Source organism: Peromyscus eremicus, chromosome 1 (assembly GCF_949786415.1).
Source record: "Peromyscus eremicus chromosome 1, PerEre_H2_v1, whole genome shotgun sequence".
NCBI lineage: Eukaryota > Metazoa > Chordata > Mammalia > Rodentia > Cricetidae > Peromyscus > Peromyscus eremicus.
This window is the reverse complement of record NC_081416.1, coordinates 116,641,072-116,664,807: the sequence shown is the minus strand read 5'-3', so window position 1 is coordinate 116,664,807 and position 23,736 is coordinate 116,641,072. Positions and strand designations below refer to the sequence as shown.

Genomic DNA, 23,736 nt, shown 5'->3' with positions numbered 1-23,736 from the left:
CTACATCCTAAGCTCAGGCAAGCCTTGGATACTGAAGACCCAGCCTCAGAGATAAATTAATGGATAGTCAGTGGGCAGTGTGTATACCCAGCTGGTTGGACTGGGGATGGAGCTGGTCCTGGGGTGGCCATACACACTGGCAGCATTCTCTGAACTCTACTAGAGCAGACTGAGCTGTACCAGTCAAATAGATTTGTTCATTTGAATATTCATTTGCATCTGAAATGAAATAACTCACGGCAGAGCGAGAATGATTAATTACCACACATTCTGTGGAACCATGTAAGTTCATGTGACTGGCCAGTTTTCTGCTGCTGCCCTAGCAAACCACTGCCAACACAGTGGCTTAAAGCTACACACTATGTAGAGTTGGGAATCTCATAGAGCCCAGGCTGACCTTGAACTCACTGTGTAGCTGAGAACGACCTTGAACTGATTGTCTGCCTCTAGCTCCCAAGTGCTGGGATTACAGACAGGCACATGCCATCACGCCTCACCAGACACAGCCCTCACTGGGTTCTGTTGGGCAGCAGGTCTGACGTGGCTCTTACGGCTAAAATCAAGGTTTCAGTAGAACTGTGCTTTCTGAAGTCTCCAGGGGAAAGCCATTCCCTTCCTGGCCTAGTTCCTCAGCCTGTGGCCCCTTCCTGTCTCCAAAGCAGCAGTGAGTGGCTTCCCGGCCCTTCTACCACTGTACATCTATTTCTGTCAGTTGCCTGGAAGGCGACTCCATCTATAAGAACTGATGTGATTATACAAGACCACCCAGACAATGCAGGTAAAGCCCACCTGCCGTCCCTTTGCCTCAAACAGTCACAGGTTCCTCTCTGAGGCCATTGTTCTGCCTAAGGCAGATTGCCAGGCAGTCCACAGAGGACTTACGCTAGGAAGTTTTTCTAAAGTAGGCTGAGACCCGAAGAGCAGCTGCTGAGAGACCATCCTTAGGAATTCTAACATCCGGGCCTCAGGACGGCTCAGTGAGGAAGAGCACTTGCTCGTGCAGACAGCAGCATGGGTTTGGTTTTTACTTGAGTTGGGTGGCTCACAACCAGCTCAGCTCTGGCTCCAGGGGATCTGACACCCTCTTCTGCTTTCCATGGTCACCTGTATGCACATGCCACACATAAATTCACACAGGCACACACAAACATACCCACTGAGTATTAGCATCAGGTGAGATGGCTCAAAGACATGCCACCAAGCTTGGCAACCTGAGTTCAATCTCCGGGACCACATGTAGGAGACTAAAACAGGAACAACATACCTTGCAGGCTAAGGTTTCTGTTTGCAGTTAAGACAGCTAAGAATAAGTTCCTGCTCATCCCATGTGAAATCCTTGCAAGCTAAGGTTTCTATTTGTAATTAAGAAGTTCCTGGCTGGGTGATGGTGGCTCATGCCTTTAATCCCAGTACTTGAGAGGCAGAGGCAGGCAGATCTCTCTGAGTTTGAGATCAGCCTGGTCTACAGAATGAGTTCCAGGACAGCCAGAGCTGTTACACAGAGAAACCCTGTCTTGATAAACCACAACGAAAAAAAGTTCCTGTTTGTTATATATGATGTAAATTACAAAACATGCTTTTTAACCTATACTGAATTTGCAACCCCATTCCCATGATGTAGATCCTCAGCCTTGTTCCTTCCCTATCATTGTATTTCTCCAACAAGGCGTAACAGCCGGCCCTCACCCAGTGAACAGTTTCTCTCTCCCTCCTATAAAAGGGACTTCAAGAGACCTGCAGGGGCTGCCCTCTCAAATCCCAATTTAGGGTGAGACAGCCGGCTGGCCAGTCCTGGCTGCACCCCCAAATACAGCTTGCTTTACTTGGACAATCGTGGGTTTGTTCTTTTCTTCTCAAGATTCTCAAGTGCTACAAGCTGTCCTCTGTGAGATCCACGAAAATAGTTAAAAACAGAGCATTAATAATAAAATACTAACACCACCCACAGAAGTCAGAGTCTGAGGTCAAGACCAGCCTGGGATACACAAAACTGTCCAAACAGAACAAACCCTTGTTATGTATGGTAAGTCACTCAGAGCACGAGAAGCCCCCAGGAGTGGTTGGATTTCATGGGACCTTTAGCTTGGGCCTAAGAAGAGGAGTGGAATTGGAACAAGAGAACATTCCAGGTTTTGGGAACAACATGAATAAAGGACATAGAGAATATGCAGCAGCCAGACCTCTTCAGTATGACCTTATCGGGTAGACAAGCCAATAAGAGATGGATCTGGAAGCTGATCTACTCCAGGGTTTTGCAAAAAAAAAAAAAAAATCTCTGGCAACTTTGTGTAAGAGTAAGCAGGAAATGGAGGAGATTGGAGTGAGGGGACCAGCAAGAGAGCAGGGATGATGTGATCACAGCAGCAGTGAGCACAGGTGTGAGCAAGGAAGGGCACATGACGCCGCCAGCAGGGCCAGCCTTGGAGCGCAGGTGGCCTGTACACACGAGTGAGGTGTGGCAGCGTGAACACACTCAAGGCAGTGTGCTAGGTGCAAACAGCCATTGAAAATTGCCCAGGGATACCTCCAGGCTGTCTGAGGAGGAAGGAGCAAAGGGCAACATCCTAGGCTAAAGCACTGGAGACCCAGTGAAACCAGACCAGGAAAGAGTGAGAGGGACCGTAGATTCCCACTGCTGTGGCCATCAGCAAAGGCAGCCCGTGCTGGGAGTGGGCAGGGAATCCTTTTGCTACTTGGTGATTTGATGTCCCATGCAAACGCTCATCTGGTTTATGGGTTCACGGCCCGTTGTTTACCATTAACTCACCACAACCTGAAGCCTGCTGGCCTCAGGCAGAAGATGGCTCAGACAGGGCCCAGGGAGCCAAGAGCACAGAGGCACTGTGAGTGCAGCAGAGGGCATCTGAGCAGGTCCCATGTTCCCATGTGCCAGAGAGAGAGAGAGAGAGAGAGAGAGAGAGAGAGAGAGAGAGAGAGAGAGAGAGAGAGAGGGAGAATAGCTGGGAGAACTGGGCAGAGGACATCTCAGCAGATATGGGCTGGGCTGCTTCCACATGCCCCCCCCCCCCCAAAAAAAAAACCACCCGGGGAAGATGTAAGCCCTCCCCAAACCATCAAAGACTCACCTTGAGAGAAAGACAGAACCCAGAATTACATGAGCCTGGTACAACAGGGCTTAAAATAGAAATTAAATGAAGACACAACAGGTCATATTTCTTCCATTCCTGAGCCAGGGCTGGGATTCACACCTCCTACACATTTGGGAAAAGGTGGTTCTGTGCCTGGCACAGACTTTGCTGTGTGCAGAGCCTGTTGAAATTCTTCTGGAAAGGTCTGCTCTAGTAGGATGAGTCTCTGAGATTGGCTCCCCCCCCCACCCCCCCGTATCCAGGCAACTAGCATCCATGCTCACTGCCTCTATCAGACAGCCGGTCCTTGCACAAGAAAAGTGCATCATGGGGGGGGGGGGGGAGAGCAGCCACGGTGTGGCCCATAGTGGCAGAAATGTAACCAGCTTCGCAGCAGCCAACCCCTATGTGGCCCTATGCATAGGGCTGCCCCCAAACAGGAAGTGAAAACGTTTGCATGCTCAAAAGAAGCCCCATTCTGTTCCAAAAGCTGGGGAGCCTCCACCCAGACTGGCACCCTTGGTCTGCTCTGGAAGGACATTGGCCTGCTGGAGGACATCACGCATTTCCAAAACACCTCAAGGCACAAAGGACGTCCAAGAGGTTTTTGTCAGCTTAAAAACACACACAAAGATTTTGCTGAGCTGTGTATTTCTACATAAACAATTCCATAGCGACAGCTGGGTAAAACCAAGGGAATAAGTTTAAGAAAACGATTCTCCCTTAAATATAAAAGGGCCATTTTTCCTATGGCAGACAGAAGCACACAAGCAGGAATGACAGACAGTGATAACGGGAATGAGCCTTTCTTAGCCTTTAATGAATCAAGTAAATAAAAATTAAAGTCCATAATAGTACATTTAGTAAAAGGCGAAATTAATACACATAGATCAAATATTGTTGCTTTCAAAGAATATACTTTCTCCAACTTCCTGGGGATCTTATTAAAACTAAAAATTTATTAGGTCTCAACAAAATGTTAATAAACTCCAAAACACACAAATTGTACTGACCATATCCTCTTTGACAACAAGGTAATAAAGCAGAGGTTTGTAATAAATGTTATAAGCAACAGCAACAAATACAAAATGACTGGAAATCTAAATATAATTTAAAATAACTCCTCAGTGAAAGACAGACTCCACGCTGAAATGATAAATTATTTATAACAATCATATCATACATAAACATTTATGAGATACAGATACATTCAGAGGAAAGGTCAGAGTCCTGCAACATGAATTACTGTGCCTTCCACCGACAGGAAGTTAAGATGGCCTTTAACTTGAAAAGGTGGAAAAATACCAAGGGAAAAAAATAGAAAAAAAAATCATAAAACGATAAAACTGGAAATTTACATATAAATTCCAAAGCTGGTTCTTTGAAAAGATGAATAAAAATTGACTACTGAAAAATAATCAGAATAAAAATGGAAAGCATAGACACACAACACTAAGGGAAAAATAATACAACCTCATGTCAACAGGTCCCAAAAAAATCTTAAAGATAATTATCATTTTGGAAAATTTAACTTGTCAAAAATCTTACAGAATGAGAAGAAACTCTGAGGAGCCAATGAACACGGAAAGAAAATTTGTAAATGTAAATATCAAAAGATTATTTCTTTAAAAGGCACTAGACTTGGACAGTTTATAGTTGTTATAAAAACTTCAAAGAGCAGGGAGTTCTGAATATTATTGAACTATCCCAGGGCATAGAAAAAGATATAGAAAGTGTCCCAAGATATATTTTAAAGGAATTTCACATAAAACACCTGACAAAGACAGCAGAGAAATTACACTCATCTTATTAATAAGATATGATGAAATTCTAAAATAAAAGGAACCCACCAAATCAAGAAGAGTATTTTCTCATTGTAAAGCTCTTAATTTTATTACACAAGTAACAGGCAACTTTTATAGAAAATTCTGAAAGCACAAATAAGACAAAGTAAGAATGTCCAACAGACCAACCGATCATGAGGAACCACTGTTAACTCTGAAAGGAGATGTATATTAAAAGATGAACATACTGTGACTGTATCAGGCTTTTGTGGAAACAGGAAGAGGGCTTTACTAATATTAGCAAACCTACTACGATGACTCATTGTAAGTCATGAGAGAGAAAAAACCATTTGATCAGCTTGACAGAAGTTAAAATTCGTTTCCTAAAACCCCAAGACCCCTTACTGGCAAAGTTGCCAGCAAACTAGAGACGTAAGAGCATGGCTTGAAAACACAACACACAGTCACGTGGGTACTTCTGTAAAGACACAAGAAAATATCCTCACCAAGGGGAAGAGCTATGGAGAAGCAGGTTCAAGACCAGCACACTCATAGACAAATTTGGATGTAAAATTATCAGCACTAATCAAAGCTATCACCTACGAAGAAGGCAAAGGAAATTAAGAATAAAAGTATTGGAACGAAAAGAATCATGAAGACAAATGAAATGACTCGTTTGCCGACACACACTTTTCTGTGCAAGATAAGAATGAGGTAGATCGATGCTTCCTGGTGGCCAAGATCGTCTGCCAAGGAAAGAATGCAGGTAGCAGAAAGGCTGTATCGAACTGTCAAAATGATAAAACCCCAGTGTGAGTGTGAGTGTGTGTGTGTGTGTGTGTGTGTGTGTGTGTGTGTGTGTTTTACACAATTGTTGAGTATCTTGGATCAGAGAGAATTTTGATTATAGGAGACATTGATTTTCTACAGTATTTTTTATTTTGTTTAAACTTATGTAACCTGTATGTAATGTCCTCAGTTAGAAAACCAAGGGAAGGGTCTCCATTAACAAAGCGGTGCTACACCTAAGTAATGTAAACTGCTGGAAAAGATTTACACCAGTAACCACAATGAAAAAATTACCTTTATTGGAAAAAATACACCAAGGACATAAAACTGAGCATTATAAATCTAATGAAATGAGAAGTTATCAAGATGTTACTTCTTTTGCGATACAGAAATATTATATAATCCAATTTTCACTGATTCCAAAATTTATAAAATGGTCCCTGAATTTCTTTTGGAAATATTAGTATATAAAATAGACTAGGAAATTCAGAAAATGTCATTCCTGGGGATTTTAAACCTAAAGTTAGGGTTACCAAACACTGTAGTACCAGCACTAGAATACACAGATGGGCAACTTAGGCATGTTCACACCCATTAGAAGGGTGGGGCGCATAACAAAAATGCAATTTAATATCAGTATAGAAAGGATCATTCCCCCCCCCAAATAGTGTTGATGCAATTTAGAACTATTGTGAGAAGAATAGAAAGGTAGTTTTTATTTTGTTGTTTTATTTTGTTTTGGAGACAGTCTCACTGCGCAACTCTGGCTGGCCTCAGACTTCCTATGTAGACCAGGCTAGCTTCGAGCTCACAGAGTCCCACCTGCCTCTGCCTCCGAATTGTGCTGGGATTAAAGGCGTGCACCGCACACCTGGCTGTTATTTTGAGACAGGGTCTCTGTAGCCAGCTGGTTCTTAACCTTGCTGTGTGACTGTCCTCCTGCCTCCACCTCCCAAGTACTGGGATTACAGGAATACGCTACCATGCCTGGCCTAGATCAGAGATTCAACAGTTGAAAAAGAAACATTGACTATGCAAGGATAATATTAATGAGTAACATACTGGAATCAGAGTTGGAAGAGTTTCACCGTTGTGACAGCAAAGGACTAACTATAAAGGCAAAGACAGATTTGACTAAAAAGGTTTCGTTGTAATGTTTAAGCATTTTTTATAAGAGCCATAATACAACTGTAATTTTTATAATATTTATGAAAAAATTTTGAAATCAATGAGACTGTATGTGGTGGGGCAAGCCTGTAATCCCAGCACTTGGAAGGCTGTGGCAGAAGGACACACGAATTTAAGGCTAGTGTGGTCTATATGGTGAGTGGCAGGCTAGCCACAGTTACATAGTTGAGACCTTGTTTCAAAAAAAAATAAATAAATAAAATAAAACAAAGAGATGGCTCAGTGGTTAAGCGCACTAGCTGCTCTTTCAGAGGACCTGGGTTTGACTCCCAGCACCCACATGGCCGCTCACAACCTTCTGTAACTCCAGTTCCAGGGGATCTGATGCCCTCTTCTGGCCTCCTTGGGCATCAGGCACACAAGTGATGCACAGACATACACGCAGGCAAAACACCTATACATTAAAAAAAAAAAGTAGCCGGGCGGTGGTGGCGCACGCCTTTAATCCCAGCACTCGGGAGGCAGAGCCAGGTGGATCTCTGTGAGTTCGAGGCCAGCCTGGGCTACCAAGTGAGTGCCAGGAAAGGCGCAAAGCTACACAGAGAAACCCTGTCTCGAAAAACCAAAAAAAAAAAAAAAAAAAAAAAAAAAAGTATCAATGAGACCACTAAAGACCTCATTTGGCCAGAGATGAACAGAAGATATGAAACATACAGTCTGATAAACAGTTTGCTAACAAGGATCAGATTCTACTAAAAAGTGTCACTCTGTTAGCTCCCGCGTTCATGCTGATGACAGTGTTACAGAGGGAGCCGGGCACTCACACACATTGCTAATGGGGGTGTAGGTGGGGGGCATGTTTCTGAAAGGCAATTTGAAATATGTGTAAAACCCTAAAAACATGCATGCCTTTTTTCTTATTAGTTAAAAAAAGGGCCATGTTATGCTGCAGTAAAAACACCAACCCTGAAACCTCAGTGGTAAAACCTGTAAGGTTTATCTCTACTGGTGCCACATGTCCATTATGGGTTGGGGGCGGGGTGGGGTGGACAGGAAGGAGCTGTCCCACACAGTCACTCAAGGACCCTGGCTGGGAGACGTTCTACCCTGGGGTGTCACCACTTGCTAAGGCAAAGGATCAGAGACACCGGAGTCATGCACGGGACACTCTCCAGTCCTGGTTAGCGTTTCCCATGTTACTTCTGCTCATGTCTCATTGACTGCAATCACTCACAGGGTCCCAAATCACTGACCACAGCGGAGGTGGTGAGTGGAGTCTCTCATGTCTAGGAAGGAAAGGAGCCAGGATCTGGAGATCAGGGAAGACTAATTTTAGTAATTTATTCTAAGTCAAGATTCTGAACAGTTTACAAAGATGTCAGAACAATTGTATCATGTCCTGACTATAAGAATAGAAAATTGGAAGCAGCTTAAATATCCAAGGTCTGACCTAGGCAGCTGTTAAAAAAGTGGTAGCTACATATTTCCCGATGGAGAAGTACATTCACGGTAGAGTACCGAAGAGGAAAGGTGAGTGATGGGAAAAGTATGCATGAGATGGTACGGCATGGGAAAGGAACAGAAGCAGCTGTGAGGAGAAGCTGCAGAGTCACGCGTGTTAACAGTGGTTACGATCAGACGGTGGAGCGACAGGGGATTTTTTTGTTCCTTTATCTTTAGTTTCTTTTTCTTTTTTTTAAAAAGTATCTATTATATTTCAAAAAAGCATTTAGATAGAAAAAAAAATGGTACTCAAGAAATAATTTGCTTAGCCGATCCATACACGGCATTAAGGTCTTACAAAGATGTAAGAGACATCTTCCTGCTGTCCTATCGTGAGACACCACACAATGGAAAGAAAGCCAGGCCTTCCTATCCAGAATGATACGGGGCAGGGCAGTGTGGGGGGTAGAGACAGCAATGTACCCCAACAGCTGTGAAACATCAGTCTCCTGCCAATCTGACAAAGTGCCCAAGCGTGGTCTCCACTGTGTAGGGGTCCCTGTGGCCCGGAGGTCACTCTGCAGCAAGGGCCATACGGTCAGAGTAGGCCACCGTACAATTTCACACAAAAACGGAAGACCCACAGTCTTGTACGCGGATTCCAGAACATTCAGCATCACCACCAGAAATACTCGAAGACTCCTCCTGGTTATGGAGTTGTGGTTGAACTCTCCTAATGGTTTCCCTGGCTTTCCCCCATGCTTCCTTACACACACACACACACACACACACACACACACACGGACATTTCATACAGCTCAGAATTCCTACCAAAGTCACCTTCCTGCCAGGTTTGCCTTTAAAGAGGGATTTATCATCTTTAGAAAGGTGTAAGGAAAAGACATGTAAGTCATTCACACTTCTATTTAGGACTCCGTCTCCATGCCGTCACCCCCACTGTCCCCAGAGTATAGTCTATTTCTTTGGGGAAGCCATGTACTCAGAAGTCATGGTCTATTTAAATCATAATCTGTCCGGATGTTGATTTGAAAGCTTCTGGTTCATGTTGCAAGGGCTTCAGAGAATCCAGTGATGGTCCCCTAAATCAAAGGATTGCCACTCCTAGTGACTCGCTTCCAGCTGTTAGCAAAGAGCCGTGGCTGGCGCTCCCTCAAGGGCAGCCTCCCTCCAGCCCATATCAGGCTGCCTTATTTCCAAGCATGCACCTGGCTACACGTGAGGTTCAGGTTGGGTCTCATTCAAAGTTGCCCCTGGTGTCTGCAGGAGAGGAGACTTGTCTGTAGAAAAAGAGGCCCTGCAAAACGGGCAGATCATGATGCTTTATGGCCGGCCGCACGTGAACGGCATCATATGTCCCCCCTTTACTTGATGTCTTACATCAAATGCAGAGCATGCACTTGCCCATCACACCGCTGAAGGCTGTGGCTGTGGAGCCTGCAGGCTGGAGAGCAGCTACCCCTGGGGACAGCCTTTCGAGCATGCAAACTGCTCTAAGCCCTGGGCAAGTCAGCACCTCCCCAGCTGTGGCTCATCTGGACTGGCCATCTCTAGGCCAGAACACTGTTTATGTCTCTGAGGTCAGAGGCTTTCTGCCTCTTGAAAAGGATGCGTGTGCTTCCATTAAAACCTCAGTAAAGAACTTAAAGCCGGTCTGTGTTCTACCGGACTGGCCTCTCAGAGCAGAGAGGTTACTGAAGAGTTCCCTACAAACCAGAATCATTCAAAAACGACCCTCACTATGTATGGTGAACAGGAGCACAATTCTGCCTCACTCCTCTGTCAGCTGTCCTTTGCGGTGGACACACACTGAAATAACGTAGCTATGGTGTGTTTTTAATAGGGCAGATGGGTATTTATTTCTTCTTGGCATCTAAGGAACATCAAAGGAGAACAATATGGTGCATAGGAGAACAGTGAATCAGAGTCAGGAGACCCGAGAGCCCATGCTGCTGGTCACAGCTGGGTTCCCCTGGGCATGCCACTCTGCCTCCACTTCCTGTTGATGATCTCTGCCAAGTTCTCTCACCCAATGAAGGTCTAAAGTGACAGCTCCTGGGGAGACATAACTGAAGATGATCGGAGGTCTAGCCTGGGCTCTGTTTTGCTCTCCCACTCTGTCCCTCTAGTGGTTTCACATTCCTTAGGCACCAGAAACAGGTCCTCTCCCTGCCCAGCCCTAAGTTAGAAATACAGAAGGATCATGGTTAAAGGGTTATGAGTTTTCCCTGGCCTCTTTTAGGACCCGTGCAAACAGCTGCAGAAAGTAAGCTAACCAAGGCCCAGACTGCCAGTTGCGGAGCTCCCAGGCCAGGAGAGCTCACGTGAAACCTGGTTCTGCAGGCGGTTCACTGCAGCGGCAATCGCTGGGAGGAAAGCGCTCACACCCACCTGCACAGGGTTTGAGGTCATGACAACAGTCCCAGACAATAACTGAAGGCATGTCACACCAGTGTGGGTGGATACTGACCAAGTTCAGTGGGTCACCGGCTCTGTACAGAGCCAGAGGCTGTAGACAGGGCCGGCCTCCCGTTGACCATTCAGGCTATTCCTGGGTCATGATGTTCTTAAAAAGAAATCAAATGAAGAAACATGAGCTCTTTAGAGAAAGCAGATGGAAGGGAAGGAAGGTCAGTGCTTTCTTAGTTTTGTGGGTTCGCTGTGGAGCCTAAATTACCCTGTAGGGGAGCCCCTAGGCTGCTCTTAGGCTCCTGGGTTGTGGCAGTCTGGGGGATGCCTGAGTCTAACAGCACAAAGACTCTGTTTTCCCCACCTACTGGCTACAAGAAGCTTGCCAAACTCCTCAACGGCTAACAGTAGAGATCATGGTCTCAACCTTACAGCCAGCCCACTGTAGTAATGACTTCCAGAACTTTCTACATTCCCATTTCCGTCACTTTTGGAAGTCACGGCCATGAGGACGAAGAAGGGGCTTTGGCAACTATGGTCATATGTCACCATGTCACCAGCTCCCACCCCAGCTGCCAAGAGAGCTCCTTCTAGATGAGTATGTCATCGTAGACAGAGGCTCACCCGAAGCCTAAGCTCAGGATCCTAGTGTCCAGCGCTCTTGGGCAGCCATGTGCCCAGGCTGCTGACAGACAGGGAGGCCAAGATGGCCTAGGAAGAGTCCCCCTCACCCCAAGCTGGGTCATAGCCAATGCAGTCTTTGCTCTCCAAAGTGGAGCTACAACTGGTTTGAGGCCTATTGGGAGTTGTGGGGAAAGGCAGGCCAGCGGCCGCCCGGGCTGAATTGCCCCACAGGTGACCACTCTGGATGCACAAGACACCTCCACTTGACGGGTTCCCCTTAACACACCCCAGCATTCCATACCGCCAGCCTGCCTTCCTTTCCTATCCCAATTGAGTCCCTTGCTCAGAGTGACTGCTCAGCTACCGCAAGGAAAGATGTGGACTTGGAAATCATCACAGGGCCTGGCTCACGAACGTGCCGGCCCCAGCCCCTTCCTCAGGCTGTTTTCTCATTCATGCAAAGTCAAGAGGAAGAATTTCTACTCTGTGTGAAGTCCTGTCTAGAGGGTTCTTAGAGAGGCAGGGAATACCAAAGTTCCCCTTGCCCAAGGCATTCAGAAGTGTTGGGGGTCCGGACATAAAACCCCTTGTCTCCCATGGACAATCTCTCCTAAGGAAGGATACCTCAGACCTGAATGCCCAATGGTACACTAAGAAGTCTCTATGAGAGGAGAGCTGCATGGCTCCAGGTCCTTCCTTAGCAGGAACTAAGAAAGGAAAGGCAGACCTGGGTAGAACAGAGATGCTCTGTCACTAAGGTCAAGGGCTGCCTCCTGGGCAGCTCTCTTACCCTCATGGCCTATAGGGATATCTTCTCAATTGTTCAAACCCATTATAGGGACCCAGCCAAGCTTCTAAGCCCAGGATAGCTCCTATACCAGGCTCTCCCACTATCCTAGAAGCCTCACACTATGGGCCCTCTGCCTAGAAGAGAAGGTGGTCCCAAAGGCGATGACCTCTAGGGGGATCATGGCTGGGCTCCCCGCAGGAGGGTCTCAGAGTCGTCTGTGATGGCTCCATTGCCACAGTCCCTGCCTCAGAGCCAAGTCTAGGGTTGCTGCAGTAAACTGAATTCGTTTCTGATCACTTCAGCACAACATAGATGATGTAGGATTCAACCAGGGTCTCAACTCTGCTGTGGGCTTTGATGAAAACACTAAATTCTGTTTCTATGTTTAGTTGAACAAATGTTTATTAAGCACCTATTGTGTGCCCGGCACTGTGTGGGGCACCCTCCTGCATCTGTTCCCACAGCGTAAGCATATGCTCTGAAATAAAAACAAAACAAAAACCAACCAACCAACCAACAAAAAAACAAGAAAGGGACATTGTCGCAACCATACAAATCAGGGGAGGATGGGGCACAGTGGGTACGAGTGGTCCCCTATCTGTAGGTGTACCCCAAAACTTCTGGGTTTTCTTCCCTCTGGATAAGTCTCCACTAAATGGTTCCTTTCAATTAGGTAGGCTTGGCCTACAGCCCGAGGGCCACATGCAGCCAAGGATAGCTATGAATATACTCCAACACAAAATAGTAAATTTACTTAAAACATTGTAAGGTGTTTTGTTTGTTTGTTTTTGACAATTATTTCTTTTTGGGTAAGCCAATTTTGCAATCCTTGAGTGTGAACTCTGGGGATGATGATGTTGTATCACAACATCAAAAGGTTAGATACATCTGCTAAAGCATCCAAATGCATACTGAGAAAAGACACTCCCTCCATGTGCCCATGGTCTGGAATCTTCGGAGAGTCACACACCCTGAATGCTATGCAGTAGAAGGCGCCCAGTGGCCTGTTGTAAAGGATATTGATACTTGGATTAGAAAATGCTTTCCCTCCCAGGGTTTCACAGGGTTGCAACAGCCCTTAAAAAAAAAAAAAAAAAAAGATATAAACATCCCTGCCCTGACTTCGTAAACGGCTAAGGTAGACCAAGTTCTGGATTCCTGAGTCAGAAGCTTCCAGTTGTCCACAACCTCCCAAGGCCAGAGAAGTGAGAGATTTACTGTTCTGGAGGAGTGGGTGGACGGCACAACTGGTCTGGAGACAGACAGACTGCACCTGCATTTACAGAAGCAACAGAAATGGAGAATGTCCTATGCCTACTTCATCTCACACACACACTTGAGACTCAGGACCCAGGCTCCGCCCGGCCTAGTTGTCTGTGCCTAACTTGGAGAGTCCTCGGCGGAAGTCATGGAGGTCGTCAATCTTTCCATCCAGAACCTCGAGGAAGCTCTTCAACTCCCCCTTCAGGTGGCGCTGTCGGTATTTACTCTCCTCGATGTCTGTCTTTAGAGAACGCACTTTGTCTTCCAAGTTTTGATTGTCTCGTTCTGCTGCCTGATAAGACAAAAGAGAAAGGGTCTGGAAGACAGGGATGGATGGAGCCGTCACTCAAAACATCTGGGCCCTGAAGTCAGAAAGGAGGCCATCACAAGGTGCCATTCCTTTCCTGACGGTTCTTCAGAAGGAGGACTAAAAGGAGTAGGCGGCCAACAGCTGGCCTGAACACCCTAAGCAGTGACCAGAAATGAAGACTGCAGAGTCCCGCTCAAGGGGTTTCCCAAAGATTCCAACAGAGAAGCTCTGACATCTGGGACCCAGGCCCAGAGTGGTCGGCAGAGACCGCCTGTCATTTATATCCTACCAAAGCCAGAACAAATGGGGCTTGCTTCCTTGGCTCCACAAGAGCCCTCCTCGGCCCCTGGCTAACCTCCAGTCCTTTGTGAGGGAGGGCTTTTAGTGCCATAGAAGAGCTTTATTCTGTGGGCCTAAACTAGGATTTTCTTGAACATGTGCCCAGAAACCGGTTACCAATACAGTTGTAACTGGGGTTGTGCAATTCAAGAAAGTGCCCCTTGTGTATCTCAAGGGGACTGACGTGAGGAGACACCAGGGGTGAAGAAAACCCTTCTTCATTTTGCGGACAGGAAGGTGATGCCAGTGAAGAAGGCCTGTCTACGGCCAGCACCCGAAGTCACGAGCTGGGGAGCAGCCAAGGTGAACTTGTACCTGACCCGGTACATCCAAGCTACCCATCTGCCCCTTTCCTAATCAGCTGTGGTTCTACAGGGGTTTTCTGTGGGTGACCAACAGTCACCCATTCTCTGTTTGTTAAGTGGAGAAACCAAAAACCCAACACTGTTGAGACAGCCCCCAGGAGTGCTTGTGATACACAATCATAGCATTTTGTAAGCGGAAACCCACCCTTGACCCTCCTAGATGTAAAACTGAGGGAGAGTGGAGAAATTAGGAACATGCCAATCACCTCAGGACCAACTCACATCCTCTTACCTCTAATTTCTCAGAGACATATTCACACTCGGACATGAGCTGAGGTATGATTTCACTTTGTTTTCGGAGATCTTTCAACTCCTGGGGGAGACAGAAAATTTTAAACACACACACACACACACACACACACACACACTCCAGATTAAAAACATACTCTTGAAAATTGCTGAGTTGTGTGTGTACTAGTGGGTCCTGTTCTTGGAACCTGTCTTGCTCACATGAGTAACAATGGAGGAGTGTTATTCTGAAGCATCAGATGACTCTAAGGGTGTGGTGTATTAGATGCATCATCGCATGAAATCTGACAAACTGTGAATTGCTGTTTTGTAGCGGGGAAAACTGAGGCCTAGGGAGGATTCGTTAACTTTCCCATGTCCCAGTGTTGTGCCTCCTGGAATAGAAATGCCTGTGAGGGTGGAAACACTAGTTGTGGGAGCCTGACTGCAGACGCCTCTGCTGGTGGGTGATCTTTAAGACCATCCAGGGCTTTTGGGAAGTCTCCTTTTTTTTTTTTTCCTTTTCCCAGGTAGCATCTTATGCATCCCAGACTGGCCTCAATGAAGATGGCCTTTGAACTCCTGATCCTCCTGAGCTCTGGGATTACAGGCGCATGCCACCATGGTGGGTTTACATGGTACTGGGATCAAACCCCAAGGCTTCCTGAATGCTAGGCAAGCACCCGACCTTCTGAGCGACGTCCACCACCCCCAGTTCACTCTAGAGTACCATAGACACATGCTGCAAGGGCCAGTGTGAGGTTTTGGTTCTGGAGAAGCCGAGCCATGGTGCAAGTCCTGATTCCCTGTCCTGGAGTCCAGGCAGTTGCCAGGGTCGCAGGTCACAGAGGTCGCCGTGCAAGGCCAGCGTCACCGAGGGCCCCACTCAGCACTCTCTACTCACCGTCTCCTTTTCTCGGAGCTCTGACTCCAGTTCCTCAATCCTGCTCTTCAGCTCGGTGTTCTTCTCCTTCTCCCTGTTTATCTCACTGCACTGCTCTTCCAGCTGCTCGATCTTAAGGGACAATTGGGGCGAGGGTGAGGTTTAGTCATCGAACACGAGCTTGCCCTCACTCCTTTCCTGTTCTCGTTTCAAACGAGCCATGGACGACCCCACTCCTTTGCTTTCCCCAAGCAGGCACCACGCAGCTCCCCTGTGCTGTCTGCCCCTACTTGCCAGCGGGGCCAGTAAGGCATGAAACCCAGCCTGTGTGCTGGGCTTCTGGGTTTCTTTATGGCCACGTGGGAGTAGGTTCAGGATCGCTTTACGTATCTGTCCCAGGCCAGACGTCCCCTGAATTGATCTGTTTCCCGCAAGAATGGCTTTGACATCATTTTAATCATGTTCTGAATTACTCGGTTTCATCTCAAGGGTTTAAGGTGGCCGAGTAGAATTTAACAATGCTGCTGGACAGGCAATCAAAGACATCTCAATCACTGCAGCTCAAGATGACCCCCACCCACTGATACCCACAGAAGGGTCCTGGCTGGGGAGCAGTGTATGGGGGTATTGTCTTCAAGATTGACTAGCAGACTCCAGTACTGCATCTTTTCACGGGCCTGACCCTGGAAAAGGCTAATCAGGCAGAGTACAGAGCCCTCACATAATGACACTCTCATCAATTGCTCAGCATTTCGTGGAAACCAAAACGCGTGTGCAGAGCAGGTAGCAGGAGTGAAGCCAATATACAGTCCAAAGCAGCCACACTGATTGCTACACTCAGACAAAGCCAGTTTTTGACACAAGGCCTCTTCTTAGTGGTGGTCACACCAAGCCTCAGGACCTAAACCCTCAGCCCCACTGACACTGATAATCCCAACTTCTACCTCCAGCCTGGAAATCAAGGACTCAAAGAGCTCATCCTAGGGAGGCCCACGCCCTCCCGGGCTCTGGGTGACATTACCCCACACCTCAGCACTGCATTTGGCTATCATGCTCAGACCAGAGGGAGAAAATCAGCTCTTTGCTTGAAAAGGAGGAGCCATCGATCCCTCCAGCAGGCAGACCAGCCAGGGCTCAGATAGGAGCACGCAAAGTCAGCAACTGGCCCGGTGCCCTGACTGTCAGCCTGCTCATCACAGGGATGGGAAATAAAAATGACACAAGGCAGCTCTGTGGTAATTAGCACTCAAGGAAGGAGATGGAGTCGGGCTCTGCCACAGTGGCTCCGCCCAGGTCAGTCAGGGCAAAGGATACATGTGGGTCAAGGGACAGATCCCCCCCAAACTCTGCACTTACAGGGCTCACACATAATACAGTCTAAACAGAAACCTGAGAACCTCTCCAGGGGCGTCTCTGAGCATCCCAGACTTCATATCAGTGCCGCAGAACAACACATGAAGGTGACCGGAGGGTTGGTTACAGGGAAATTGTGAGGACAATTTAAACCCTCAGTCGTCAGAGTAGGACAACAGAAAGCTCTGCTCAGAACACCCACCGTTCTCCTATCTAAATGTATATTCTTCCTTTTGCTTCCAAATTTATATCTTTAGAAAAAATGATTTGGATGGGAGCAGGGCTTCTGTGGAAATAGACTCCTCAGCGTCCTGGATCAATTTTCTCATTTATCCTTGGGTTCCCTTTCCTCCACTGGAAAGCCCAAGCCGCAGAGATGCTAAGGGAATCTCATCTACAGCAAAAGGCCAGCCTGGAGGACTATGGGGGGGCCCTTGAGAGGGGGTTTTGCTTCACTTTTCTCTTCCTTAGGAATGCAAAGTCAATCATTGATACCGTTGATCCCACTAAGAAAGACAGAAAGATGTTCAAGGAGGAGATAAAAACGTCGTTCTCCTGCCTGTGGGGTGGAGGCTAACGAGGACAGAGGAAAAGGGCCTTCAGCGGCTCTTCTCCTGCGGCCCACTCCGGCTGCCCGGGCCCTCTGTCAGCCCACCTTGCTGCGGAGACGGTCATTCTCATCTCGGCAGATGGAGAACTGTCTCTTCCATTGCTCTACGCTGGCCGCCGACTCCTGCAGGGCTGTGGTCAGCCGGGCATTGCTCTCCCGCAGGGTCTGCAGCTCAATCTCCCACTTCTTCACATTGGCAGCACTGTAGGGGACGAGGGAGGGCAGAGATTAGGAGTGGTGTCCATCACACTGCACCTCCATCTGCCGGGGGATGGGAACTCTGCCCTTCCTCAGCTCACCCCAAGGGAAGCTCAAACCCTTGTCTACCAGTCAGCTCATTCACGTTGGGTTTGTTCGCACCAACTGCCCAGGGGGCCTGGAGTCTCTTTCTAGTGGGAACATGTCACCTTATCCAGTCATTTTCTTAAAGAGTTGTCTTAGAAGAAGGCAGGGGTAGCTCCGCTCTTAAGAGCACACACGGCCTCCTGTTTCACCTTTGATCTCTGTGCCCAGAGAAGACCCTTCCAACACACGGAACCAGGCCTCCCTGGGTCACTGCTCCGCTTTGTCCCCTTTCATTTCTGTGTCTTAGAGTCCAGAGAGTTGCAATACTGAATGTGACCTGAGGTGATGGAGCAGAGCTGGAGAGGACAAACCCACAGGACGTTCTGCTGACAGCTGGAGTGACCGCTCAGTCTCTGAAGGGCTTGTTACACAGCTGGAGTAACCGCTCAGTCCCTGAAGGGCTTGTCACACAGCTGGAGTGACCGTTCAGTCCCTGAAGGGCTTGTCACACAGTTGGAGTGACTGCTCAGTCTCTGAAGGGCTTGTCACACAGCTGGAGTGACCGCTCAGTCTCTGAAGGGCTTGTCACATGGGTGTGAGGACCCGAGTTTGATTTAGAGCACACATGTAAAAGCCAGGGGCAGTGGTGCACGATGTAATCCCCGTGGTGAGAGGCAGAGGCAGTCGGATCTCTGGGACTTGTTGGCTGTACAGTCTAGATGATTGGTGAGCTCTAAGTTCAGTAAAAACCCCATCTCAAAATTAAAAAAACAAAACCATAACAAACAAAACAAAATGGGAGCTAGACATAGTGACGCATGCCTTTAATCCCAGTGCTAGAGAGGCAGAGGCAGGTGGATGTCTCTAAGTTTGAGGCCAGCCTGGTCTACAGAGTGAGTTCCAGGACAGCCAGAGCTACAGAGAGACCTGTCTGAAATAAAACAGAACAACAAAAATGGGGCTGAAAGGTGGCTCACGGGATAAGAGGGATTGCTGTGAGGACCAGAGTTCCAATTCCCAGCATCCATGTGAAAGCTGGGCACAGATAGCCACATGTGCCTGTAATCCCAGCTTTGAGGGGCAGAGACAGAACCGGATCACAGAAACCGTATCAAAGGGTGGGCCAGCCCAGCCAAATGGGGAGCTTTGGGTTTCAGCAAGAAACCTTGACTCAAAAAATAAGGTAGAAAGTGATAGCGGAAAACGCCAACATCCCCTCTGGTTTCTGTACGACCGCATAGGTGCATGCCACCCCACACACATGCACATACCCCATTCACACAGACACACACAGTAAGTCAGTCTCGCTCTCTACAGACACATACAGTATTCGATGTCTGTCTCTGTCTCCAAGGTAGATGATTCCTGAGGAGCAGCATACAAAGTTGACTTTTGGCCTTCACATACATGCATACACACAACCCGCCCCCCACACACACATATTCACTCAAGTGCATGCACACTTCCACACACAGGAACCTGCACACACACACAAAGAGAATTTCTGCTCAGCTGAGGAATGCCCATTTTCTAATGACTGAAAGAAAAAATTGAAATATATACACCATATCTGTACAGTGTTATCTTCCTATCTACTGCCTCATAAATCTATGATTTGATTGGGAAATGCATGCTTTCGGGTTTAAATGCCACAGACTGAATAAAAAACCCAGTAACATGTTTTTATCTGAAGAATTTTAGAGGTGATGACTGGGAATTAAGTCAATTTAGGGGAATGGCTTCATGGCTATTCCTTTAACTTGCTTTTCACTGAACTTGGATTTGAAAACATTTATTTTTGGAGTTGGAATATTTTCATCTGGGCATCCCACTGTGAGTTAAACAACCAAAGATAGGTAAGAAAAGAGACTGGTCAGTTTTGTCTTTGAAGCACCTAAAAAGAACCAGCACCCAGACGCAGAAGGTGGGATCTAAAAGTCTCTTGTGCTTTCTGGAATTTCTAGGTCAGCCCACAGGAGTTACGTTCCAAGCGGCAGCTAGGATGCTGAGCGAGGCCAGTGAATGGCAGCCCCTTTTGGGGGCTCCAGCTGGGGCGCGGCTGGCTGCAGACTAACTGCAGGGATAAGTGCAAACAAGGCAGGCCTGGGAGATGGAAAGGCTCACTTTAACCACGTGACCTTGGCAGGGAGTCACTTTACTAACTGTGCCTAGTGTCCTCAACAGGAATTTAGACAGGACAGGCCTGAAGGTGAGCGGGCTCTGACGTGGGGAAGTCTAGTGAGAGCAGAGAACCTTCTTAGCCACAAGGAGACTGAAGGCATCTGGCCAAAGCCCCCAGCCAGGTGAGCAGAGTAATTCTGAAGGTACCAAGGCCAGTCCTGAAGACCCAGAAACACAATAGCTTGTGTTGTCATTTAAAATGTAAGTCTTTTTGTCATCAGTATGGGTGTCCTGTTAACGTACAGAACCACTTAGAAGAAACCCAAACCTTGAGAACTACCCTGCTTCCTACCTCTTCTCAACTGAAGCCACCTGGGTTTGGAGTGAAGGACGGCTGACTCTGATTTGATCGTCACACATTATGTTCATTTGATGTCACGCCGTATGCAGTAAGTACGTAGAACTATGTGTTAACTATAAATATTTTTAAAGACTTGTGTTTTGATTTGTGTGTGTGCCACATGTGTGTCGAGGCTCTCAGAGGCCAAGAAAGTGCTGGATCCCCTGCAGCTGGAGTTACAGGCAATTATGGGGCACCCGGTGCGGGTTTTGGCAACGGACCTCAAGTTCTCTGCAAGAGCAGCAAGCACTCTTATTGGTGAGCCATCTCTCGAGTCTCCATAAAATTTTCCCCATAAATATTTTTAAAGACCAGAAATCATATGTTGACGTATTAAGTCATTCATTTGTGACCCTCAAAAATCACTTTAAAGTGACGCGTGTTTATGATCCTGGCGCCGGAGAAGCAGAGGCAGGGAGACTGGAGTTCAAGACTGTCCTCAGCTACAGAGCGAGGTGGGGCTTACTCATGCTAAAGATCCTGCTTCAAAACAGCAGCCGAAACCACGTGCTGACGTCATCCTGGATGCTCCTCACCAACTTTATTCCATGGGTTTATGGTTCTAGTTAATTCTGTAAAGAAAACTTCTTTTTCAAATACTATCCTATCCTTTTTATAGATAGGATTATTATTGGTTTTGTATGTGATTTCATATTATTTTTCATATTTTAGATTTTTTAAAGCAGAATTGGAGTTTATTGAAAGGTATTTTTCATAGATCCTAAGCACAGTGGTTAATAGGAAGGCACAGGGCACACCGGAGTGCGTGGGTGTTGGCTTTTCAAAGAGAGCTGACATTTCTCAGGGTTTTATATGCTTCTCTTGGATGCTTAACTCTTTCTTGTCCTAGGTGAATAAATGGTAAATATTGCTCTTAAAAAGCAAAACAGACTCTCTCACACACATTCACACATAATTATATCCTCCACACACACTTCCTCTCACTAACACACTCATACACACTGAATGATTGGCCTGACAGACAGACAGTGAAGCCAACTGGTAAAGTTGAGTTTACGGAGGAGGAGGTAAAATGTGATTCTCCGAGCAGGACAGTCGTCTCTTCCAGTTCCGGAAACCCTGCCCAGCCGGAAAGGCTTCCAGGAAAAACAGAGCGTAAAGAACAGAGGGTGTGGATTTGGAAGCAGCCTCACCTCTGTGTCAAAGCGATCTTCAGTTTGTCGTTCTCAGACTTGAGGTGGGTGTCAGCCGGACTCGCATGTGAGGCCTTCTCATCATCCGTCCCGTTGACGCTGGATGCCTGAGTGGAAGATGGGGTTTCACGCCCAGATTCCTGGCCAAAGTGAATTATCTTCACATGTTACTGCTTGTCCTTACATTGGCAGCAAATTAGGCATAATGAGAAAATATGTGTTTATGAGTCTGGACAAACCGACTCATTGAACCAGAATGCAGTGTAGACCAATCAGCAAAAAGGCTGACCAAGACAATAATCCTAGGGCTTAAAGACCCCAAACACACCACACAGAGTTCATAAAGTCTGCGATTTACTAACAACATAATACCTGGGCCACCACTCAGAGCTTTTTAATTCAAACTTTATGTTCCTATTTTCTGTGTTCAATCCCTGCCTGCCAAGCTTGAATACCTGGTCCCCTAAAGACCCCAGGACAGAAGTTACAATTGACAAAGGGATTGCTTTAAAAAACAAAGAGCCTGAGGAATAGCAAATCCTTGAGGATACAGAAAGAGTATCAGAAACAGAGCTGACGTACAGATCCCGGCTATGGAGAGTTAGACCAACGTATTTATTAAAAACACAGGAATCAGATACAGTGTCTGCTGGCTTCAATACTGCTTAGCATTCTTATGAACATCCTGAAGTGGCTTTTTGTAATAAACCAAACCACCAGGAGGAAAACCTCATCTAGTCTTGAATACGATCTGAGATCTTATTTAGCCTCCAATAGGCACAGAGGCAGTGTGAAGAGAATAATGTATAAATTTGACTAACTTAAATTTCTGCACTACAAAACAGAAATCATAAATAAAATTAAAACGCAAACAAAACCCCAGGGAAAATATATGCAGCAGGTATTAAAAGTGAAATTTAAAGATCTTTTCCATGTTGAAAATCTCTTGAGCTATTTTCTTACATTAAAATTAAGATTTTATTTAGATGTGTAAAAAATTTGCATACACGTGCAAACACATATGTGGAGGTCAGAGAACAACTTTCAAGAATCCATTCTCTTCAGCTGCAGGTTCCTTGGACTGAGCAGAAGTCATTCAGCTCATCAGGCTTGTATGGCAAGTACTCTTACCTGCTGGCCCAAGAATCCTCATTTTTTTAGAGTTACATACTGAAGTATTTTTGGATCTATTAAGATACCTTGGATTTCCTTTAAAACATGGGCCAGGAAGCAGAAGTAGGGGCCAAAACCAAACACTTGGGCACTAAGGGTCATTACACAGGATAGGTCCAACATTTTCACACATATTAAAGTGTGTAAAGCCAGCTGTGACTGTCTGACCAGGCACATGATCAAGCCAGTCAATAGCCAAGCATGGAGGGCGGGGTTCAAGAGCCCTTACCTCTAACTGAGGAGCTACTGACAGTCGGTGTCTTGTGGAGGAGGGGGAATGGGTTTTCTCTAAGGGTGTGGCCCCAGGTAGGTCAGCCATGGGCCAGTGGACAGTGTCACATCCAAAGGTATAAGGGGAGCACAAAGTGGACTTGGTAGGTTATTTAAGAAAAAAAAAAGAAAGGAAGAAAGAGAGAGAGGACAAAAGTTGGGAGGAGATGTGGGGGTGAATATGGGAGGAGTTGGGAGGTGAATATGATCAAAATACATTATATGAAAGTCTCAAAGAATTAATAAAATACTGTATTACATATTTAATAGTATATTAAAATATGTAAAGCCCTTAGAAAATGATGTATGAATACTTTAACTCTTTTTAAAAGGACAGAAAGACTATTGATAATTACAAAAAAAGAAATGCATGTAACCAATAGCATAACAACATTCAGTGTCTCTAGAAATGGAAAGAGCCAATGGAGGTACACTTTTCATCTGTCAAATCAACAAGTTTTCTTAGTGAGGTGTGGGAAGAAAAAACCTTACTCACTGCTGGTGGGAGTCTGAACTCAACATTGCTGTAGGCTGAGGAGATACCTCAATACTTTAAATGCCCACACCTCAACTCGTGTTCCCATTTCCAGAATTTATCCTGCAGAGAATGATCAAATGCTCAGAGATGGGGAGGGATGTTCATCACCACGGTATTTATGTTAGTGAGAAAAAAAAAAAAAACCCCAGCTGTCCCAAATTGTAGGAGGTTAAGGGAGTAAGTCATGATACAAACTGGAATATTACTAGGGCATTAAAGCAGTTTTGAAAGTGAATACTGGAAACCAGGAGGAAATGATCACGACTTACAAAGGATTTTCTTAAAAGGTTAAAAAGAGTAATACAAAGAAATGTACTAGCAAGATATAATAAAAATACACACTTTCGAATACTACCAACCCATCCTCCAA

At 46.4% G+C, this 23,736-nt stretch overlaps 1 protein-coding gene across 1 annotated transcript in view; it reads right to left on the bottom strand.

The window, feature by feature from the left end:
* Positions 1–12,288: 12,288 nt before the first annotated feature.
* The window catches only part of Homer2 (homer scaffold protein 2), a 92,899-nt gene continuing 81,451 nt past the window's right edge, over positions 12,289–23,736 (bottom strand). The window contains exons 5-9 of the mRNA XM_059253289.1: positions 21,386–21,525; positions 17,471–17,627; positions 15,484–15,594; positions 14,584–14,664; positions 12,289–13,629 (exon numbers count right to left, since the gene is read on the bottom strand). Of these exons, the coding sequence (XP_059109272.1) occupies positions 13,441–13,629; positions 14,584–14,664; positions 15,484–15,594; positions 17,471–17,627; positions 21,386–21,525 (678 nt within the window). The 3' untranslated portion in view covers positions 12,289–13,440. The remainder of the gene's footprint in view (positions 13,630–14,583; positions 14,665–15,483; positions 15,595–17,470; positions 17,628–21,385; positions 21,526–23,736) is intronic.